Genomic DNA, 18,763 nt, shown 5'->3' with positions numbered 1-18,763 from the left:
TTTTAGAACAGTTTTTTGTCACAAATTTTCTTTGGGGGGTCACGAAGGAATGCACCGTACACAAGGGGGGCCGCACGCGGAAAAAGTTTGGGAACCACTGCCCTAAACTCTATAATCAATGCATTTTAATTTCACCAGATGTTGGTAACAAACCACATTGTAACAAATTCTGCAATCCTTGCCACCTTAATTTTTTTGTTTGTTTAATCAACAAAGATTTCAAGTCATTTTAACTTACTATTATTTATCTTGACAAAAGATGAGTTGATACAACTTATAAAAAAAAGTTGCAAAAAATAAGGCAGCAATGATTTTATACAGTGCATGCAATCCACACATGCAAAAAAATCTAACTATAGATGTCCATAAATTAAGTAGTGTGTAATAATGTAAAATGACACCGAACAGCAAAATCCGAGAAGTTTAATGAACACTGCTGTGTTTATACATTGTCCCAATCTTACAGGGTGTTAAACAGTTACACTGAAGCAGAGTTAAAGCAGCAATCTGTAACTTTACCCTCTCTATCACTATCTCTGTTGCCTAAAATTGCATTTTACATCTTACTTGTAAAGTTATTTTCTTAACTTAGGTTTAGATGTTGGCTGTTTTATTGAAAGTCACAATTATAATGATCTGTGTTTGTTTGGACTTGACTCTTTGGACTTTTCTAACTGTTTTAACTTCATTTAGCGTTTGCAGTGCACACTTATTAGATGTTACTTTTTAACACAATGTAAGATTGTGACAAAATATATACCAAGCAGTGTTCATTTAACTCTGGGGATTTTGCAGTTTGGGAAAAAGTACTGGAGCCCTGAAGAAAAGGAGGTGCAAAAAGGCATGGAAAGCCAAGACAGTAATAAAAAAAGCAATCCTGCCCCTTGTCAGTGCAAAAGCAGTTAGTTAGATTAGTCCCAACTGATGACCTATAAAAGCACATTGTTTTAAAGATAAACTTAAGTCATTACTTTCGTGTAGCTCTAAATCCTATATGACTGTCAAGCACAAAAGATTTTCTGCAGATTGTTAACTTAAATTCCTCCCACAAACCTGCATTATAACTTTACATAACCAGGGGCCGGTTGCACCAGCTGTGCGTAAGTTACAGCGTAGCTTAGTTACGACGTAAATGGGCACTAAGTTACAACTTACGCACTACTAAATGTTTTTGCGTTGCACCATTAAACTTAGTTTAAACGTAACAATACGTTGTAACTAAATATTTACGGAAGCCCCTGTCCATGAATAACGTTTGGAATAAAATGTCATCCAAATTATATAACATCGATGAGCTCGTATTAATTATCAAGAGCCGCAAATTCGTCAACGAGTTTTCAAGAACTGTTTAATTTTCTGTGTATCCATCAATTAAAATAAGATTTAAAATTTCTTCCTGTTTATTTTCTCTTCCATGTGTGGGATATATATTTTCAATTAAAAGTGTAATGTTTTGAGTTTGATAACATATGCTTTAACGTCTTTTTTTAACTTTCAGTTTAGGCGAGACAAGAATGAGTTTGAAATTACGTACTTTTCAGACTATTTCCTGTTTGCCCATTATAAGGCTTGTGATTGGGTTAAGAAAAATAAACGTCATTATATGCGACAACGCATTACTTTACGGAGAGCTTACGACTTACTAGCTACGTTCTGCCTTAAGAACAAATGGTGCAACCGAATAAAGTACGGAGTTAGTTATAAACTAGCTAGTAGTTACTAAGCCTCTAGTTTGGACGTTACGTCCCAGTTTAAGTAAGAACTTACGAACGACTGGTGCAACCCTACCCAGCACTCTAAACATATGGGTCATTTTATGGGTTTATGGTGCTGTTTTTTCTATTTGGAGCTTGGCAGTAAAAACACCACTTCCATCAAATTTCAATTTCTGTAGCACTTTCACAGTGTTGCATTGATCCAAAGGGGGTTTACAGAAAATGAAGAGTTTGGTTCCAAAACGCAATAAATCCATTTGGACTAATTTCTGTAAAAACTAATTTTTGACTAATTTTCAGTTTTCTATACTAAGAAAGTGACAAGATGAAAACCACTATTTTCTGTTACAAACGTTCATATAGCATCTTTAGGTTATAATGACATTAAAAATTCAAATTCATAATTTGATTTTCAAAGATTTATTATAAAAACTGATATTTTTTCCAAAAAAATGCAATAAATCTATTGAATCAATACATAAATGTGCATTCATCTTTGCCATTTTATATTTATTTAGTTGACTAGTGGTATACACTGATTAAAAAGTAAACATTAATGGCATTAATCAAAACACTTACTTTGTCATATTAAGCACACTGTCATTGCTGCAGTTATACTTGGGATGTCGTCACTAAACCTTTTTTAAAGCGATCAGCTGTAAAATGTTTTGATTCTGCTCGTTTTTCGTTGGCTTTGCGTAAAATAATAAGTTTCTATAAAACGCCCTGTGGTCAATGTGTTATCATGACAGAAGCTTCAGGCTGTTAAGGAAAAGAAGCAACCGGCATTTTTCCGTCTCCCAAGTGCCTCTCGCGTAATTTATTAGATGTTGATGGTTTATGATTCTTTCCCATCACAGAAAACCACCACAGGTTTATCAATGCCATTAAAGTATTATTTTGTTTTTGTTTGTTTGTTGATCACGAAGTTACAAGATGAGGAAAAGGATTCTGTGTATTCAACGCGCCACCATTGTTTGTTTACAATGTGTGGATTGGTGCGATGTGATTTGTTGAGCGGATTTATTGCATTCTGCAGAGAAGGAGGGGTGGCGTTTATTGCGTTTTGGGAAAAAGGGAGAAAAGATGATGACAGAATAACACAGCCGATATTGTGTGTTGCGTAAATTAAGTATTTACTTATAAATACTGACCTGATACAATACTGATTTTGGCAGTAACTCATATTTTTTAAATGGCGTTTATCGCATTTTGGAACCAAACTCTTCAAATACATTTTAGAATGAGCAGTACAGACAAAATGATAAACATTAGAAATAAGCAAAAATAGTCAAACCTTTTATTAATTCAGATTATAATTCTGTAAAACACTGATTTACTTTACAGTTCAAATCTTCACTTCAGAAAGACATGAGGGAAAATGAAGTGTTTATGACAGATGTCACACATCAATAACAGCAACTTTATCGTCTCAATTCTCTTAAAGTGATAGTTCATCCCAAAAAGAAATTCTGTCATAATTTTCTCATCTATTTTTAAGACAAGTTAGATGTGTGATTTACAAAAAAATAATCATCACCCATGGAACATTTCTCAGCCAATCAGAATAAAGACTAAAATCACTTTTTGTACCAGGCTGTAAACTCATTTATTTTTGCTGTAAAGTTGGCCATTTTAACATGGGGTTCTATGGGGATTGACTCCCTTTTGGAGCCAGCCTCTAGCGGCCCGTCAATGAATTGCAGTTTAAGTCACTTCTGGGTTGGCGTCACAATAGATATTGAAAGGTTGCCCCTTGGTCACAACTGACAAATAACCCACTATTAAAACAGACATCATGTGTGTCAGCACCAAAACTTTATTGGAGGGGAACCTGTCATTTATTTCCAATCAGATATGTGTGATAGGAATATCCTAAATAGTGCTCATAAAAAGCTGTTTAAATATATCCTCTATTGCAGTGGTGACCAACCCTGTTCCCGGAGATCCACTGTCCTGCAGAGTTCAGCTCCAACCCCAATCAAACACACCTGAACCTGGAAATCAAGCATTTCAGGGTTACCTAAAAATTAGAGTGAGGTGTGTTAAAGCTGGGTTGTAACTAAAATATGCAGGAGTGTAGATCTCCAGGAACAGGGCCGGTCACCACTGCTCTATTGTAATGAGAGTAGGGTTGGACCTGGATACAGTATTCCTTACGTCATGACTTGTGTATGTTTGGAGTGCTGACTCGGCTCCTTCACTTCTCTACCAAAGTGAGTTTGTAGTTTGTTTACTCCTCTACCACGGTAAGTTTACAGCTGTACTCCTGGAGTAAAGCTTCAGCTTCAGCTCTTTTCGTCAGACTGTTGGATTTTCCCTGATAGCGTCCCGCCTTTCCAGCCCCTTTACCCTGCAGCAGCTCTGATACCCTGTACATAAGGACAAAAAGCAAAACGTGGATCAGAAGATAGCCACCTACTGGAGCATTAATGCACTTCACAGTCCTGCACATAGAAACAGATTCAGTGTTATATTCGGTAATACACTTTACACAAATAGACATAAGACTGCACTGGCAAACATATCATTTAATCCCCAACATTATTTAGCCAAGCAGGACAAGTTTTTGGACCTTGAGCATTGCTATAAGATTTAAAGGGACATTCCACTTTTTTTTGAATATATGCTCATTTTCCAGCTCCCCTAGAGTTAAACATTTGATTCTTACCGTTTTGGAATCCATTCAGCCGATCTCCGGGTCTGGCGATACCACTTTTAGCATAGCTTAGCACAATCCATTGAATCTGATTATACCATTAGCATCGTGCTTAAAAATGACCAAAGAGTTTCGATATTTTTCCTATTTAAAACTTTACATTTCTGTAATTACATCGTGTACTAAGACTGACGGAAAAGTTACGATTTTCTAGGCCGATATGGCTAGGAACTATACTCTCATTCTGGAGTCATAATCAAGGACTTTGCTGCTGTAACATGGCTACAGGAGGCACAATGATATTATGCACTGCCCAAAAATAGTCCCCTGCTATTGAAAGTTACAAGGGGAATCGGCTAAATGGATTCCAAAATGGTAAAAATCAAATGTTTAACTCTAAGGGAGCTGGAAATCCAAGCATGTTTTTTTGGAGTGTCCCTTTAAGGGTCCTGACACATCTTACATATATCAGTGCCATTGGTTTGTCTCAAGATGCACACCTGTATTGATTTTTTAAGGTATGTTTGTAAAAAGTACTTAAATGTCCTAAAATAACTAAGGCCTAGTCCTGGATTAATCTATTCTAAATCCTGTCTGGGAAACTGCCCCTAAATGTCTGATAGGATCATTTATAGCACACACAATAGATGTTTATCCACATCATGTCACATCACGATTATTTAAGGCTAAGACTCTCCACTTCAATTCAAAAACCACATAAAGAGACTCGCTAACTATATCATTGTGGCACAAAGATCTAAAGCAGACATTTCTCTTACCGAGGTCCCAGTTCAGTCACAATGTTCTCAGGCCCAGCGAGGAGGAACAGTCCTGCCCCCTTTTCTTCTCCTACTGTCAGAAAGATCACGGTTTCCTACAGAAACACAAAAACATGCGGTCAAAACCTCTTCACACAACATGGAGGAGCGGACCAAAGTCCCTTCACACATTAAAATCCCCTATTACGTTGCTAAAAACAACGTTATTTTGTGTATTTGGTGAAATAAAATGTGTTTGTGTGGTTTATGGTTAAAAAAAAACTTTTTTCATTAGGGATGCCACAATTCTCAATATAATATTGAACCGTTCGGTTCGACCTCCGCGGTCCAAAACGCGCACGTGAATAATTTTTTTTTTCGGTTTATCCATCCAAATCTGTCAAATATTTCCTGCACTTTTGTTAATGTGCATGCCCGCGTGATCTGCACGCTTAAACGCCACAGCGAGTTGATATCCAGTCACTGTGCTCTAGCTGCTTTAACTCTGCTTGCAATGCTGGTGTCAGATTTAATTCGCGCGCACACACACCCAACAGAAGTACGACAACAAAAAGAAGCAGCACAACTGTCTTTTACATTTGAGGTGTGGATTAATTATTTACGCGTGTAGATTACATACAACATCAATGTAAAGATGCAAATTCGCGTGGGGCAATGCGAATGACGCAAATTGGGCTTGTTATTGATGCAAACCAGTGGCGGAACTAGAATTTTTTTAATGGGGTGGCCAAAACTACTTTAGGGGGTCCATAGTCCATAAAAGAAAATGACATGTAACCATGTATCAAGAAAGCATAAATGAATCTTTTTATCGCATTAGATAAACATAATAAGGGTGAATTTTAAATCTTTCTACTGTATTTCTTACATCTGATTTACTGTCTGTAGGGATTCACCCAAAAATGAAAAATCTGTCATCATTTACTCACCCTTATGTTGTTCTAAACCTGTATTTTATTTTAATAAACACAAAATAAGATATTTTGATAAATGATGGTAAGCACACAATTAATGGTATATCCATTGAATTCCATTGTGTTGTTTTTATTCCTACTATGGAAGTCAATGGTTAACAGCTGTGTGGATACCATCATTTATCAAAATATCTTCTTTTATGTTCATCAGAAAAAAGAAATACGTACAGGTTTAGAACAACATAAGGATGTAAAAATGATGACAGAATTTTCATTTTGTGAACTATCCCTTTAATGAAGCTAAATATCCAGAAATCTAAACTCCATGATAAACCTTAAACTTACTTCAAATATGATTTCGATTAATCTTTATTTACGAAGATACAGAAGATGCAAAAGTTTTCTTTTTTCTTTTGATATTTAATTAACTTTAATGACAGAGAGACTTCAACAGGTTAGGCTAAGACCGAATCCAATAAAATGTTTATTCGTTTAAGACGTACAGTAACCAAATGTTAAGTATGAAAATCACCCAGACAGCTATTTTGACATATGAGCATTTGTCCGTTTAAACAAAAAAGACGCGAATATGAAGTCGTAAGCTCTGGATATGCGCGTCGCGCTTTCAAGTTCAATGTGGCAATCCAGTCTAATTAACAATCATACAGTAGCCTATAAAGATCACGTCAAGAATGAAAACATGGTGCTGGGATTTGATGTAAAAAGAATTGGCAATCTTAGACTTTATTCAGTCCACAAGAAAATTACCACACTTCCAGCATATACGGTGAAAATAAATCATGTAGTATTAGCAAAATGTACGACTTCACTTACATCATTTTAAAGATTCCAAGCATTATGTAGACATGACATTTATCTTCTGATGATATGAAAAGTATTCGTTACAGTAATTTTTTTGACGCATTTTTGAAAAGACATCACTGATGGAGAGATAACAGAACACGCATTATGTATATTTTCTTAATTTTGTGAAAAGCACAACATTCAGTTTTTATAGACACACAAAAAATGACACTTTAACGTTTTAAATGATGTATAAATCATATCTGTATGTCCAAAATCACCAGTCTCTTTGCACAGTGATTGAAAAATAAAGAGTTTGCGCCGCGACCGCAGGGAGGGTTAATATTCATAATGTTTGTTTTTAACAATGTGCTGCGCTGCCGCACGTCAAAAATAAACATAGCCATTAAGTGAAAGTAGCGCATTAAATTTGGGGTGGCACACGGGGTGGCCAGTGACATGCCAAGGGTGTCCAGTGCCACCCTGGACACCCCTCTGGCTCCGCCACTGATGCAAACGCGCGTTATTTGCCTCAAACATGTCTTCCACGCAAGTTGAAAAAGTTCAACTCAATAAGAGAATGCGCATGATGCTAAAATAAATCCAACCAGTAATTTTGATTGAGAAACGCATTTTTGGTTTCCAGACAGACAGCTTGATGTTGGATTTAACAGTAGTGCAGTAAGGTATAGCCTTCATTTACAATGTAAAGTTTAATTTACTAAGTACAGCTATATAAAATGGCCAATTTATGTAATGTAATGAATTCACATGTTCCCCAGTTTGAATAGGATATCATTTTTATATATCTTTATTAAATTATATATCTTATATTATTTTATCAATACACTAGAAATGTGTAAGATGATTTTTGTATTTACATAAAATAAAGAGAACTTCAATTTAAACCGGTATTTTTGCTTCTTAACATCTCACTGTTCCTGTTACCTAAGCATAGAATAATTAAAAAACATTTTAATAGGCCAAGGCATCAGAACCGAAACCGAACTGAAAACCGTGGACAAGAACCGAAAATTACTGAACTGTGAACTAATGCTGCTTTCCAGGCAGGTTTTTGAGCCCGTGACTCACGACCTCAAAAAACCACGACTCATGACCCGGAACTGGGAGTACGCGTTCCAGGCAGCCTGTAACCCGTGTTTTTTTAACCTTCTTCCCGTGAAAGTGCACTGGAACGGTAGTAAAACTCGTGACTTCCCACTCGTGAACTCGTACTAGATCGATGTACTCCCAGTTCAAAGTCGTGAGCCGTGGCCCTGAAGTCGTGACTCACGGGCTACAGGTTGCCCGGAAGGCAGCATTAGTGTATTGTTGCATTCCTATTTTTCATTTACCTTAAATTATTGTTTCTCCTCTATGCCCTGCCTTTCTAAAAAAAAACACATCAATTTTAAACAAAGCTCATTGTTCTAAAAAATTGCGGTGTGCTCGGACTAGTCAGCTATCCAGTGCGTTGTGATTGGCCGAATATACCTCAAGCGTGTTATAGAAATGTGGTGCTCCTTGACATATTTGGAAGATCCGCTCCTAACAGGAGTTAATATCGTCTTTGCTACCTTATCAATACAAGCCTGAATATGATTCAGAAAATGCAAATGACCAAGCTGATCGATAAAACTTTTAACAGGAGGTGAGTCAGAAGCGGGCAGAATTATGATAATGTGCATCGAGTCCACTTAAACAGAAGTAAACTGTTGCCTACAATCTTTGTGTTCATTGTAGTCCAAGAAAAGAGATTTACGTTGGAAACGATTTACGTTAGGATTTGTAACTTTGCAGATTGTTAACATGTACTAATACACACTTACACACCAAAACAAATGTAAAATCATGAAAAGTAAAATAGGGGCTCTTTAATAACTTGTATTTGACGTGACTGTTGATGTAAAAGAAAAACATTAAAATGCAATTTACCTGAAATCCTATTTCATTAGCGATGATGTTCATGAACTCGTTATCACCGTCTCTGCTGCAAAAACATCACAACAAAAGCTATGTTACACACAGATTTACTCTTTTTGTTAAGGTAAAACCAAAACTGACCCTAATTACTTTTATAGTGTATGTTCTTGGTCTTACATTTACATTTATGCTTTGGGCAGATGCTTTAAAGGTGCGGTGAATCTGGCGTTTTTATTGTTTTATACAGTTGTCTGAGGTCTACTTATGACGTTCACGTGGTTTTTACATTTAAAATCATTAAAAGCAATAATTAATAGGCTATTTTGTATCCTGGTTTTGAGGCTGGCTGGAAAAACACTCTGTTTTGATGGGTGGGGTGCATTGAAGACTTGGAAGTAAATGCTCACTGCTATGCATATAACAGTTTTTCGTAGTAAACTAGCTTTTAATCCTCCATCATTACATGTGTTTTGAAAACTTCCGATGTGTATAGGGATTAGCCCCTATATGTTCGAGCATATTGATAAATATTAATGATTACAACCTTTGAACGCTGAATTTAAAGTGGATACTGTAACATTAGAGTTAATTCAATTGTTGTGACATTCTGGAAAGGCAGTCAAGTGCATTTGTCTTTTGCATAGTTCTTTTGGCAAAGCATCTAACAGTCAAGAGCTACCCGTTTCACAAACCAGATCCATGAATGTGTGTGTTTGTCATTATATTGTTCTGTAAAGGCAAGCATTACTGCCAGATTCACAAATGTATGCGTGTGTTCGTCAGGATGACGTTGGATCTGATTTGCGTGGAGGCGTGCGTTAACGTATGTGATTACAGAATAAATTAATGCAAGCAAACGTTTTTGACACAAACGCAACTGTATATTGATATAGCGAGACAGCATTTCACCTCAACGAGAAATCTGATATTAACATTACTGACATAGCCTGATTTGAAACAGCAAACACCTGGTTCTCTTAATTTCCTATACCAGCTAGTAAAATGCTGCCCGTCTCTGCTTATTCATTCTATTCATGCCCAGCGCCGCTGATTTAAGTCCTTTATCAATTAGGTCGTCTTCCCTAGGCATCACTCTTTATCCTGCTGGCAACGTTTACTTGTGACTTCTCCGCGGCCGCGTGACATCTGCAGCTGGATCTTAACCACACCTTAAAGACCCCACATATTCTACTTCTGATTGGCCAGTTTGTTAGTTTGATTGAATTGAAAGATGTGTTACTCTCATACTATTTGTAGGCGAATTAATGATTTTTTTAAAATTCGCAGCCTAAACCACACGCCGGAGATCCGACTGCAGGGTCTTTGGTGAGCTCTGCTTTAGGGTTGTGCCGATAGACAATAGTATCGTGTATCGACGATCTTCAGACATATCGCCAATGGCAGGCTTTCATGGCGATAGTCAAGACGAAGGTTGGCGAATGGTTATTATTATTATCATCATAGTTTTATATTAACACCGACAATGCTTGCTTTTCCTCACATGAGGGTTTGTGGGCTTCACTTTACGCGGAGAGCTTGTAAAGAGAGTATTCGTCCTTGCACGTACCTGCACTTAATGCGCGCGTCTTGGTCTTCTTCTACCACTAAATCCAGCGCGCCGCGTCATGAGCAGCTGCGCTTCTCTCTGTCTCACGTGCACGCGCTCTCGCGTCTGTCCGAAGTCTAAACATAAACTAAAGTAGTAATCCTTATTTGTTCAGTTTAATGCGTTTCATGCGAGCTGATGCAAACTTTACTTTTTGTTTAAAATATGACCCGCTGCATATTAGCGCCTCTCTCTCACTCTCGCGTACATGCAGAGAGCTGCGCTCTGTCCAAAGTCAGATCACTGGGTATTAATCCTGTTTATGATATGCATTTCAATGAGTTGTAGCAACACGTCCCACGTGTTTAATATATGATTGTGTTTAAAATATGATCGCGTTCCGTTGGACCGATGCGTTTAAAAAGGCACCTCCTGAGAGCACCACTGCTTGACACGTGTAGTCTTCTGCAACAGCACTAAATAAATGCATTAAATAGTTTGTATGTGCGCGCAGCCGCGCACGTGTGTGTGCGTGCGCAGATGCATGTTTTTACAGTTATTAAGTAATCATGATAGGGTTTTAATGACGCGCTCGATTTAATGGCATCAGGTTTAAGAAGGTTGCGGTCATGACGGTGTTATGGTCTTGTTTTTTTTTTGTCCACCCATCAAGTGACTTGTTATAATGAGTAAAAATTTACAAATAAAAAAAAGAGTAAACTACAGCCACGCCCCCCGATAATATCGTGTATCGCCGATCTCACAGGCTGACGATAGGACGATCTGAAAATAGGGCATATCGCCCAACACTACTCTGCTTTGAATGAAGTTCCATCATGACAAATAAAGTAGACTACTTGCGGAGTGATATGAAAACATGAATCAGAGGCAAACAAAATGTTGACAGCGCTGAGACTCATTTTCACGTCGGAAAGCCGGAATTTCGGATTTATCTATCACACCCCTGCCTCATATATAACAAAAGCTTAAGTCTAAACTGATTCCTTGATTCAACCCTCCTTTAATCCAAAGTGATATACAGTGCATAAGGTATATATTTTATCAGTATGCGTGTTTTATGGGTTCAAACCAGTTACATTTTGCACTTTAGTCTTAATGTTATCAACAGTAATTCATGTTTGTTTGTTCATGAGACAAAAAATCTGTAGTTACTCACTTATGTAAGCTGAAAAAGTTTCCTCTGTCTGGTTTGTTTTTGAAGTTCTGCGCTATCAGAAGAGCCATTTCCCTCAGGACCGTAAGATGACTCTGAAAGAGAAACACGTCTTATTTACCACCACTGAAGAAGAAGCGTCTGCACGTTTGTCTCTGTAGTTATACGATTGCTTTACCTTCTGTAGACGCCGGACTGTCTTCTGTAGTTTGTCCACAGCATCAACATGATCTTCCGGCCCTGTTCTAACACACCAGAGGTTTTACTCTAACATCACTGCATACTGGAGAAGAAGCACAGAGGAGATCAGGTGATCTGAACTCACTTGAGAAGACCCGTCAGAGACTTTTCAATGCTGTAACTCCTCTCTGCGTATTTCAACACTCTGTTACCCGCTATAAAAATCAAGTTGGTTTTATTTTTCTTGCCTTTCTCTGTTCCCAGAATCTTTATAACCTGTGGAAAGACATCAGATCTACTCCGCATCATAAAGTAAGATCATATGATCCAGAGGCTAAATCGACTTACTGACCTGTAGGTGACTGAGATTGGAAACATGAGTCCCACAGCACATGTTAGCATCAACACCCTCGATGTCAATGATCCTGATGGGTCCAGCGTGATCTTCAGGAAGTCCACGGCTCCTCACCTGTTTTACAAGTACAGAAACAGTTTGGTTTCAGCAAATTACATGCCAAGTATTGCATTTACAAATTAAAGCTGGGCAAAAAAAGTAAATCCGAGTGATTAGTAGTAAATCGCCTTCACCTGCTTTCAGATGGAGCAGCATTTACTATACAGAGTCGAATTTCACCAAGAAACAGCAAAATCGCATTCATAATCGATGGGAAATCGCCTCCGATATTGTATGCAATTTTGCCTAGCTTCTCTCTTAAATTCGGCTCGGTGTAGTAAATGTCGCTCCATCTGAAAAGAAGGTGATGCCGACTTTACTGAGGAGACACGCATGAGAATCACAGGCAATTTTTTGCCCAGGTCTATTAAAAATGTATTAACTCATTCCCCGCCAGCCTTTTTGAGAAAAGTTGCCCACCGGTATTTTTGTGATTTTAACAAAGTTTCACAAAATTCCTTGCAGGAAAAATTATCTTCTATAAATATATAAACATACAAATTATATCAAATTAAAGAACACACCCTCTGCTTTCAAACAAACAATAAACAAATAAACAAACAAAATGGGGGAAAAAGTTTCATTATATATTAACTTTTTCCACTTAATTTGACCACTGAAATGTGGATATTTCTCTTCAAAAATACAACATTTTAGCAAAAAGCTTAAAAAATTGCGTTTTTGTAAAGGAATTTATGTTAGAGATCAGACTCAGAATGACTATCAAACATAAAGGCAGTTAAAATAAATCATTAAATCTTTTTAACTTCCGTTTTTGATCAATTCGGTTTGGCGCCATCTAGTGGATAAAAGCGATAATCGATAATTACACTTTCACTTTGAAATTTGTCCAGAAAGGCCTATTTATTAGTTAAATATTAACTAATAATTGACGAGATAACTCGTCAATGGCGGTGAATGAGTTAAGTGCAAGTCTGTTTTGTTCCTTGCAACAACTTTTGAAATTTTGAAATAATGTGTGCATAAATTAGTTTTAAATACATTTAGTATATTATAATAATAAAAAACCTGAACGTCAGACACAATAAATGACGGCAGGGATCATTCATTCTAAAAAAACGCTAACATTACTGTTACACATTACAAATATCTTAATTGGGGGGGGGTACACACCAAAAGCGAAGCATCGTGTTCCTCGCTCTAGATAACTTGCAGGATTTAACTTTGTATCATGTAGGGCTGGTCCGAATACCATTTTTTGAGCTTCGAAGCTTTGGTAGAAATCACACAGAATATTCAAAACTCCAGAAGGAGGGGCTGAACATATTTTTCTCTCTAATAAATGCAGGAGTCTGTGTGTCTGTCTGTTTGCAGTTTTATTATGTGGAGGGTGTGTTGCTGCGGACCCAAGGGAGTGTAGTGTTGCATTTTGGTACAATATGGACATGAAAAACGTTCCGAATTAATATTATTGTAATAACCTACGGAAGCGACGTGCCTCACGCGTGCTCAGAGAACAGGCACTGCATTAGTGATACAAAACACATAGGTCTGTTAAAAGCAATACTTTTGTAAATTAAAAAGTGCTTCACCCCTGTTAAAACATAACTGTGGTTTACCACACCTGAGGTTCAGTTTCTTTAGCCACACCCAGGCCTGATTACTGCCACACCTATTCGCTATCAAAAAAATCATCTAAATATGACCTGCCTGACAAAAGTGAAGTAGACCAAAAGATCTTTAAATAGCTACACATCATGTTGAGATCCAAAGAAATTCAGGAACAAATGAGAAAGAAAGTAATTTACATTTACATTTAGTCATTCAGCAGACACTTTTATCCAAAGTGACTTACAAATGAGGTAACAATAGAGGCAATTAGAACAACACAAGAACAGCAATACATAAGTGCACTAGAACTCATCAAGTCTAACACAGAATAAAAAGGCCAAGGGTTGGTTAGTTGTTGGGTTTTTTTTGACAGAGAAGGTAAAGAAAAATAGAAAAAGAAAAGATATTAGCAAGTGAGGTGTGTTGGCAGAAGAGATTCGTTTTTAGCTGATTCTTATTCATTCCACAGATGAGGTACCAAACCAGATGAGGTTTCCCTTTTTGAAATGGCACCACAAGCCGTCACTCTGTGGCGGGGATCTAGAGCGATTAAAGGTAGGGGGTGCAGACCCAGTGGTGGTTTTAAAGGCCAGGAGCAGAGCTTTGAATTTGATGCAAGCTGCTATAGGAAGCCAGTGTAACCTGACAAAGAAAGGGGTGATGTGCGTCCTCTTTGGCTCATTGAAGACCACTCTTGCCACAGCATTCTGGATCATCTGTAGGGGTTTGGTTGTGCAGGCTGGGAGTCCAACCAGTAACAATGCATTGCAATTGTCCAGTCTGGACAGGACAAGAGCCTGGACAAAAATTTGTGTAGCATGCTCAGATAGGAAAGGTCTAATTTTCCTATTGTTGTAGAGGATGAATCTACAACAGCGGACGGTGCTGGCAACATGCTTAGTGAAAATAAGCTGATCATCAATGACCACTACCAAGTTTCTGGCTCTCCTGGACAGCATAATGGTCGAAGAGTTGAACGGAAAGATTGTGATGAATCTTAGGATCAGACCATATGACAAGCAGTTCTGTCAAGGTTCAGCTTAAGATGACGATCCCTCATCCAGAGTGAGATGTCATTCAGAGATGCGGGCAGAAATTGTGGGATCGTCCGGTTGGAACGGCAAGTGTTGTGTGTCATCCGCATGGCAGAAGTAAGAAAAGCTATGTTTCTGAATGACAGAACCCAGGGATTGAAAAAGGGTATAAAGCCAAAAGATTGGGAACCACAGTAATGGTACATTCACACGGGGCGTAAGCATTGAAGCTTCCCATTCACTTTTAATGGGTGACGTAATGTGTTGCCGAACTTAATTATGGATTCGTCGGCGCCACGTCACTGCCGTTGCTCGCGGCAGAAGTTGAAAATTCTCAACTTTTCAATCAGATTGCTTTAAATAAACAAATAACCTAAGCAGAGCCAGCCAATTACGTTTATGGAGGACTGGAGCATGTGTATCGCCCACTGTGATTGGCTGTTGGCCACGCTTCAGACAAGCCTTCCGTCAAGCGTTAATGAGAGGTCACAAAAAAACCCACAACAACATCTAAAGAACTGCTGGCCTCACTTGCCTCAGTCAAGGTTTGTATTCATGACTCCACCATAAGAAAATAACTGGGCAAAAATGGCCTGCATGGCCGAGTTTAAGACAAAAAACGCTGCTGAGCAAAAGGAACATAAAGGCTCGTCTCAGTTTTGCCAGCAAACATCTTGATGATCCCAAAGACTTTTGGGAAAATACTCTGTGAACTGACGAGACAACAGTTGAACTTTTGGAAGGTTTGTGTCCCATTATCTCTGGCGTAAAATTAACGCAGCATTTCAAAAACAGAACATCATACCAACAGTAAAATATGGTGGTGGTGTGATGGTCTGGGGCTGTTTTGCTGCTTCATGACCTGGAAGACTTGATGTGATAAATGATACCATTAATTCTGCTGTCCACCAAAAAATCCTAAAGGACAATGTTGGTTCGTGACCTCAAGCTCAAGCAAGCTTAGGTTCTGCAGCAGGACAATGATCCAAAACACACCAGCAAGTCCACCTCTGAATGGCTGAAGAAAAACAAAATGAAGACTTTGGAGTGGCCTAGTCAAAGTCCTGACCTCAATCCTATTTTCATAATAAAAACCTTCATTTAAAAACTGCATGTTGTGTTTACTTATGTTATCTTTGATTAATATTTAAATTAGTTTCCTGACCTTAAACATGCAACATTTTTTTTAAAACAAAATCAGGAAGGGGCAACACTTTTTCACACCAATGTATGATAAAAACAATATTCGTGTTATAGCTGATTTTTTGACATGACATTTACCTTCTCCACAGCAGGATCATCAATGGACAGAAGCTGGACAGTGACAGGAACGTGAGCTCGGATCTTCTCATTCACAGCGGCCTCCAGAGCCTCCATCTCTCCAGGTTTTACAGTGGCTGTGTTCAGTTCAATACTGCTCCGCTGCCGACCCAGTTCCCTACATCGTTTCACACACAACCAGCAGAAGAGATTCACATCTCAAAGGCATTATTCTCTATGATCTAGGTTAAAAGCTCTGGACTGATGCTCTTACCAAGAGGTAGTTTTATATCCAAACATTGTGTCAGCTAAAGCTGTGATCAAGTGTTGTCCTGAAAAACACAATAATGCACGATGAACTCAATTTGTACTCATTTTTTCATCATCATTAACTCACCGGTATTATTTTCTTTTAATCCAAGACTACTGATATACGATACAATATTGTTAACAGAATTAAAGTCAGTCCTGCAATAATTTCCTTGTCTGCCAAAGCTGTAATTCTCACATGAGCTTGTATTTAATAAAAAATGTCTTAAGACGTGACACATTTTGATGTCTTTGAGGGATAAAAGCATTGCTCATGACGGAGAAATGTGACCACAAATAGGAGATTTGCAAAAAACAATGACTTATACTTGAGCACCTGTTCCTCAAAGAAAGATCTCTTATGACATAAGAAGCAGCACATGAGTCGATTTATATTTACAAGTTATAGATCATAACAGACATGCACAACAACTCACAAAACATTAAAACACACGTTGATCACCCAGGCATGTAAACGTTTAATTGGGGTTTTTGTATATAATGTATTTATTCAGTGTTGTGGACTATATGTATACGTAGGGCAGCATAACAACTAATTGTTTGCAGAATAAAAGTTTTTGTTTACATCATATATGTGTGTGTACTGTGAATACACAAACATGCATGTATAATTTTAAGAACAAAATATGTGTATATATTGAGTATTGATATTTATATACAGTGTTGGGGAAAGTTACTTTTAAAAGTAATGCATTACAATATTAAGTTACTCCACAAAAAACTAACTAACTGCATTACTTAGTTACTTTTCATGGAAAGTAATGCTTACATTACTTTTAAGTGGCCTGCCATCTCCATTTCTGACTCAAATTGTTCCCGCTCAGGCGCACAGAGTGCGTAATTCTACGTTAATATGTTCAGTTAAATTCAGTACATTATTTTATTTTTTAAATTGAATTATTTAAACTGAAAAGTAACTTGCATTACTTTTTTACAAAAGTAACTCAAATATTACTGTGTACATTTATAAAGTAATGCGTTACTTTACTCGTTACTTCAGAAAAGTAATATTATTACGTAATGCGTGTTACTTGTAATGCGTTACCCCCAAAACTGTTTATATATAATATAAATTATATAAAAATGTATAAACACATTAATATTTCTTAAATATATACATGCATGTGTGTGTATTTATATATACAGAATTATTATACACAATACACACACATATATGATGTAAACTAAAACTTTTATTCTGCAAACAATTAGTTGAGTGATTAGTTGTTGTTCTGCAGCCCCAAACATCTGTTCTCTCTCTCACCCGAATGCTGCTGCATGTGGTCAAAGCGGCGGTCCCAGTCCAGTGTGATGTGGACCTCCTGTCCCTCCTCCAGAGCAGAACTGATGAAATGCACAGCTTCAGGACCGTGTCTTATCACACGCAGGACAGGGACACCCGCAATCGTCCCGAGATCATCCGGCTGCCAAAAAATTAAAAATACTGTATATCCATGATCTGTCCAAACATTGTGTTCAGGGATGCCTGCATGACACTCACCTGTCCTCCTCCCTCTGGAAACAATATGGTGTCCTTCAGCTTTACATTAAAACCCTTCAGCTTCTTGTTTTCCAGCTTTATTTCAACAGGCTCACAAGACACAACAGACGTGTCAAACTGCAAGAGTGGATTAGAATAACAACTGCGTGATTTTTAAGACAAACATTAATATAAACGTAGGGTCCAAAAGTCATTAATCAAATGTCATTTAAGCAATACTATGTATTAAAAATACAAACTAAAAGCACATGAACATAAGACTTAATAAAGAGAAAACCTACTGAGAAAATTACCATAAAATGACAGACAAAGAACAAACATTTGTCATGCACAGAATTGACATGACTGGAAAAGAGCATCAATAAAATATTTAAAGTGAAAGTGAAATTGGTGTTTAAGAGTTTAAGGAAGAGTCAATCAAAAAGACGCGGGTGTGTTTGTTCATTCATACAAATAACGTCCATCATACTGTTCATACACAGCTCTGGGGTTAAACAAACGTGAACAAACAGTAAATGTTTAACATGTTAACATACCTGCTTCATGTAACTGTCTCTCTGACACTGAAAAGCCATGTTTAATGTTTCAGTCAGGACATTAAACACAAGCGATCACCACAGTAAAGGCAAGTACACATGGCCACCATTTCAAAATAAAAGTCACTGATGACTCGAGTAAAATCTTTTGTACTTTTTAACTTAATAGCTGCACATTTGTGCAAAAACGTAAGCATATTTATTTAGTCCTAAATGTAATATTATGCATTGCCAGAAGTATGTTACCATGAACATACTTCTCTCAACACAATCATGGAGAGAAACGTTATTTAAGATCTGTTATAAGTATCAATATTATGCATATTAACATTATGGTCACATATGTGTAAAGTGTCTTTAAAAGCTACTAATAATTATCATA

General features: G+C 37.4%; 1 protein-coding gene across 2 annotated transcripts; it reads right to left on the bottom strand.

The window, feature by feature from the left end:
* Positions 1–3,511: 3,511 nt before the first annotated feature.
* Positions 3,512–18,518, bottom strand: aarsd1 (alanyl-tRNA synthetase domain containing 1). Of its 2 annotated transcripts, none has more exons than XM_055175834.2 (12): positions 18,382–18,518; positions 17,846–17,962; positions 17,609–17,768; positions 16,289–16,346; positions 16,036–16,192; positions 12,047–12,163; positions 11,840–11,970; positions 11,693–11,759; positions 11,518–11,609; positions 8,807–8,861; positions 5,154–5,248; positions 3,512–4,087 (listed from the first exon to the last, which is right to left on the bottom strand). In XM_055175834.2, the coding sequence occupies exons 1-12, from the start codon at positions 18,418–18,420 to the stop codon at positions 3,949–3,951; spliced, it is 1,227 nt and encodes a 408-aa protein (XP_055031809.2). In that variant the 5' UTR covers positions 18,421–18,518; the 3' UTR covers positions 3,512–3,948. The 2 variants fall into 2 exon arrangements, with proteins under 2 accessions (XP_055031809.2, XP_055031808.2); XM_055175833.2 differs by lacking the exon at positions 18,382–18,518 and adding an exon at positions 18,139–18,267.
* Between the last annotated feature and the right edge of the window lie 245 nt (positions 18,519–18,763).

The sequence above is a fragment of the Misgurnus anguillicaudatus genome, chromosome 4 (assembly GCF_027580225.2).
Source record: "Misgurnus anguillicaudatus chromosome 4, ASM2758022v2, whole genome shotgun sequence".
NCBI classification, from domain to species: Eukaryota; Metazoa; Chordata; class Actinopteri; order Cypriniformes; family Cobitidae; genus Misgurnus; species Misgurnus anguillicaudatus.
This window is presented reverse-complemented; position numbering and strand designations above follow the sequence as displayed.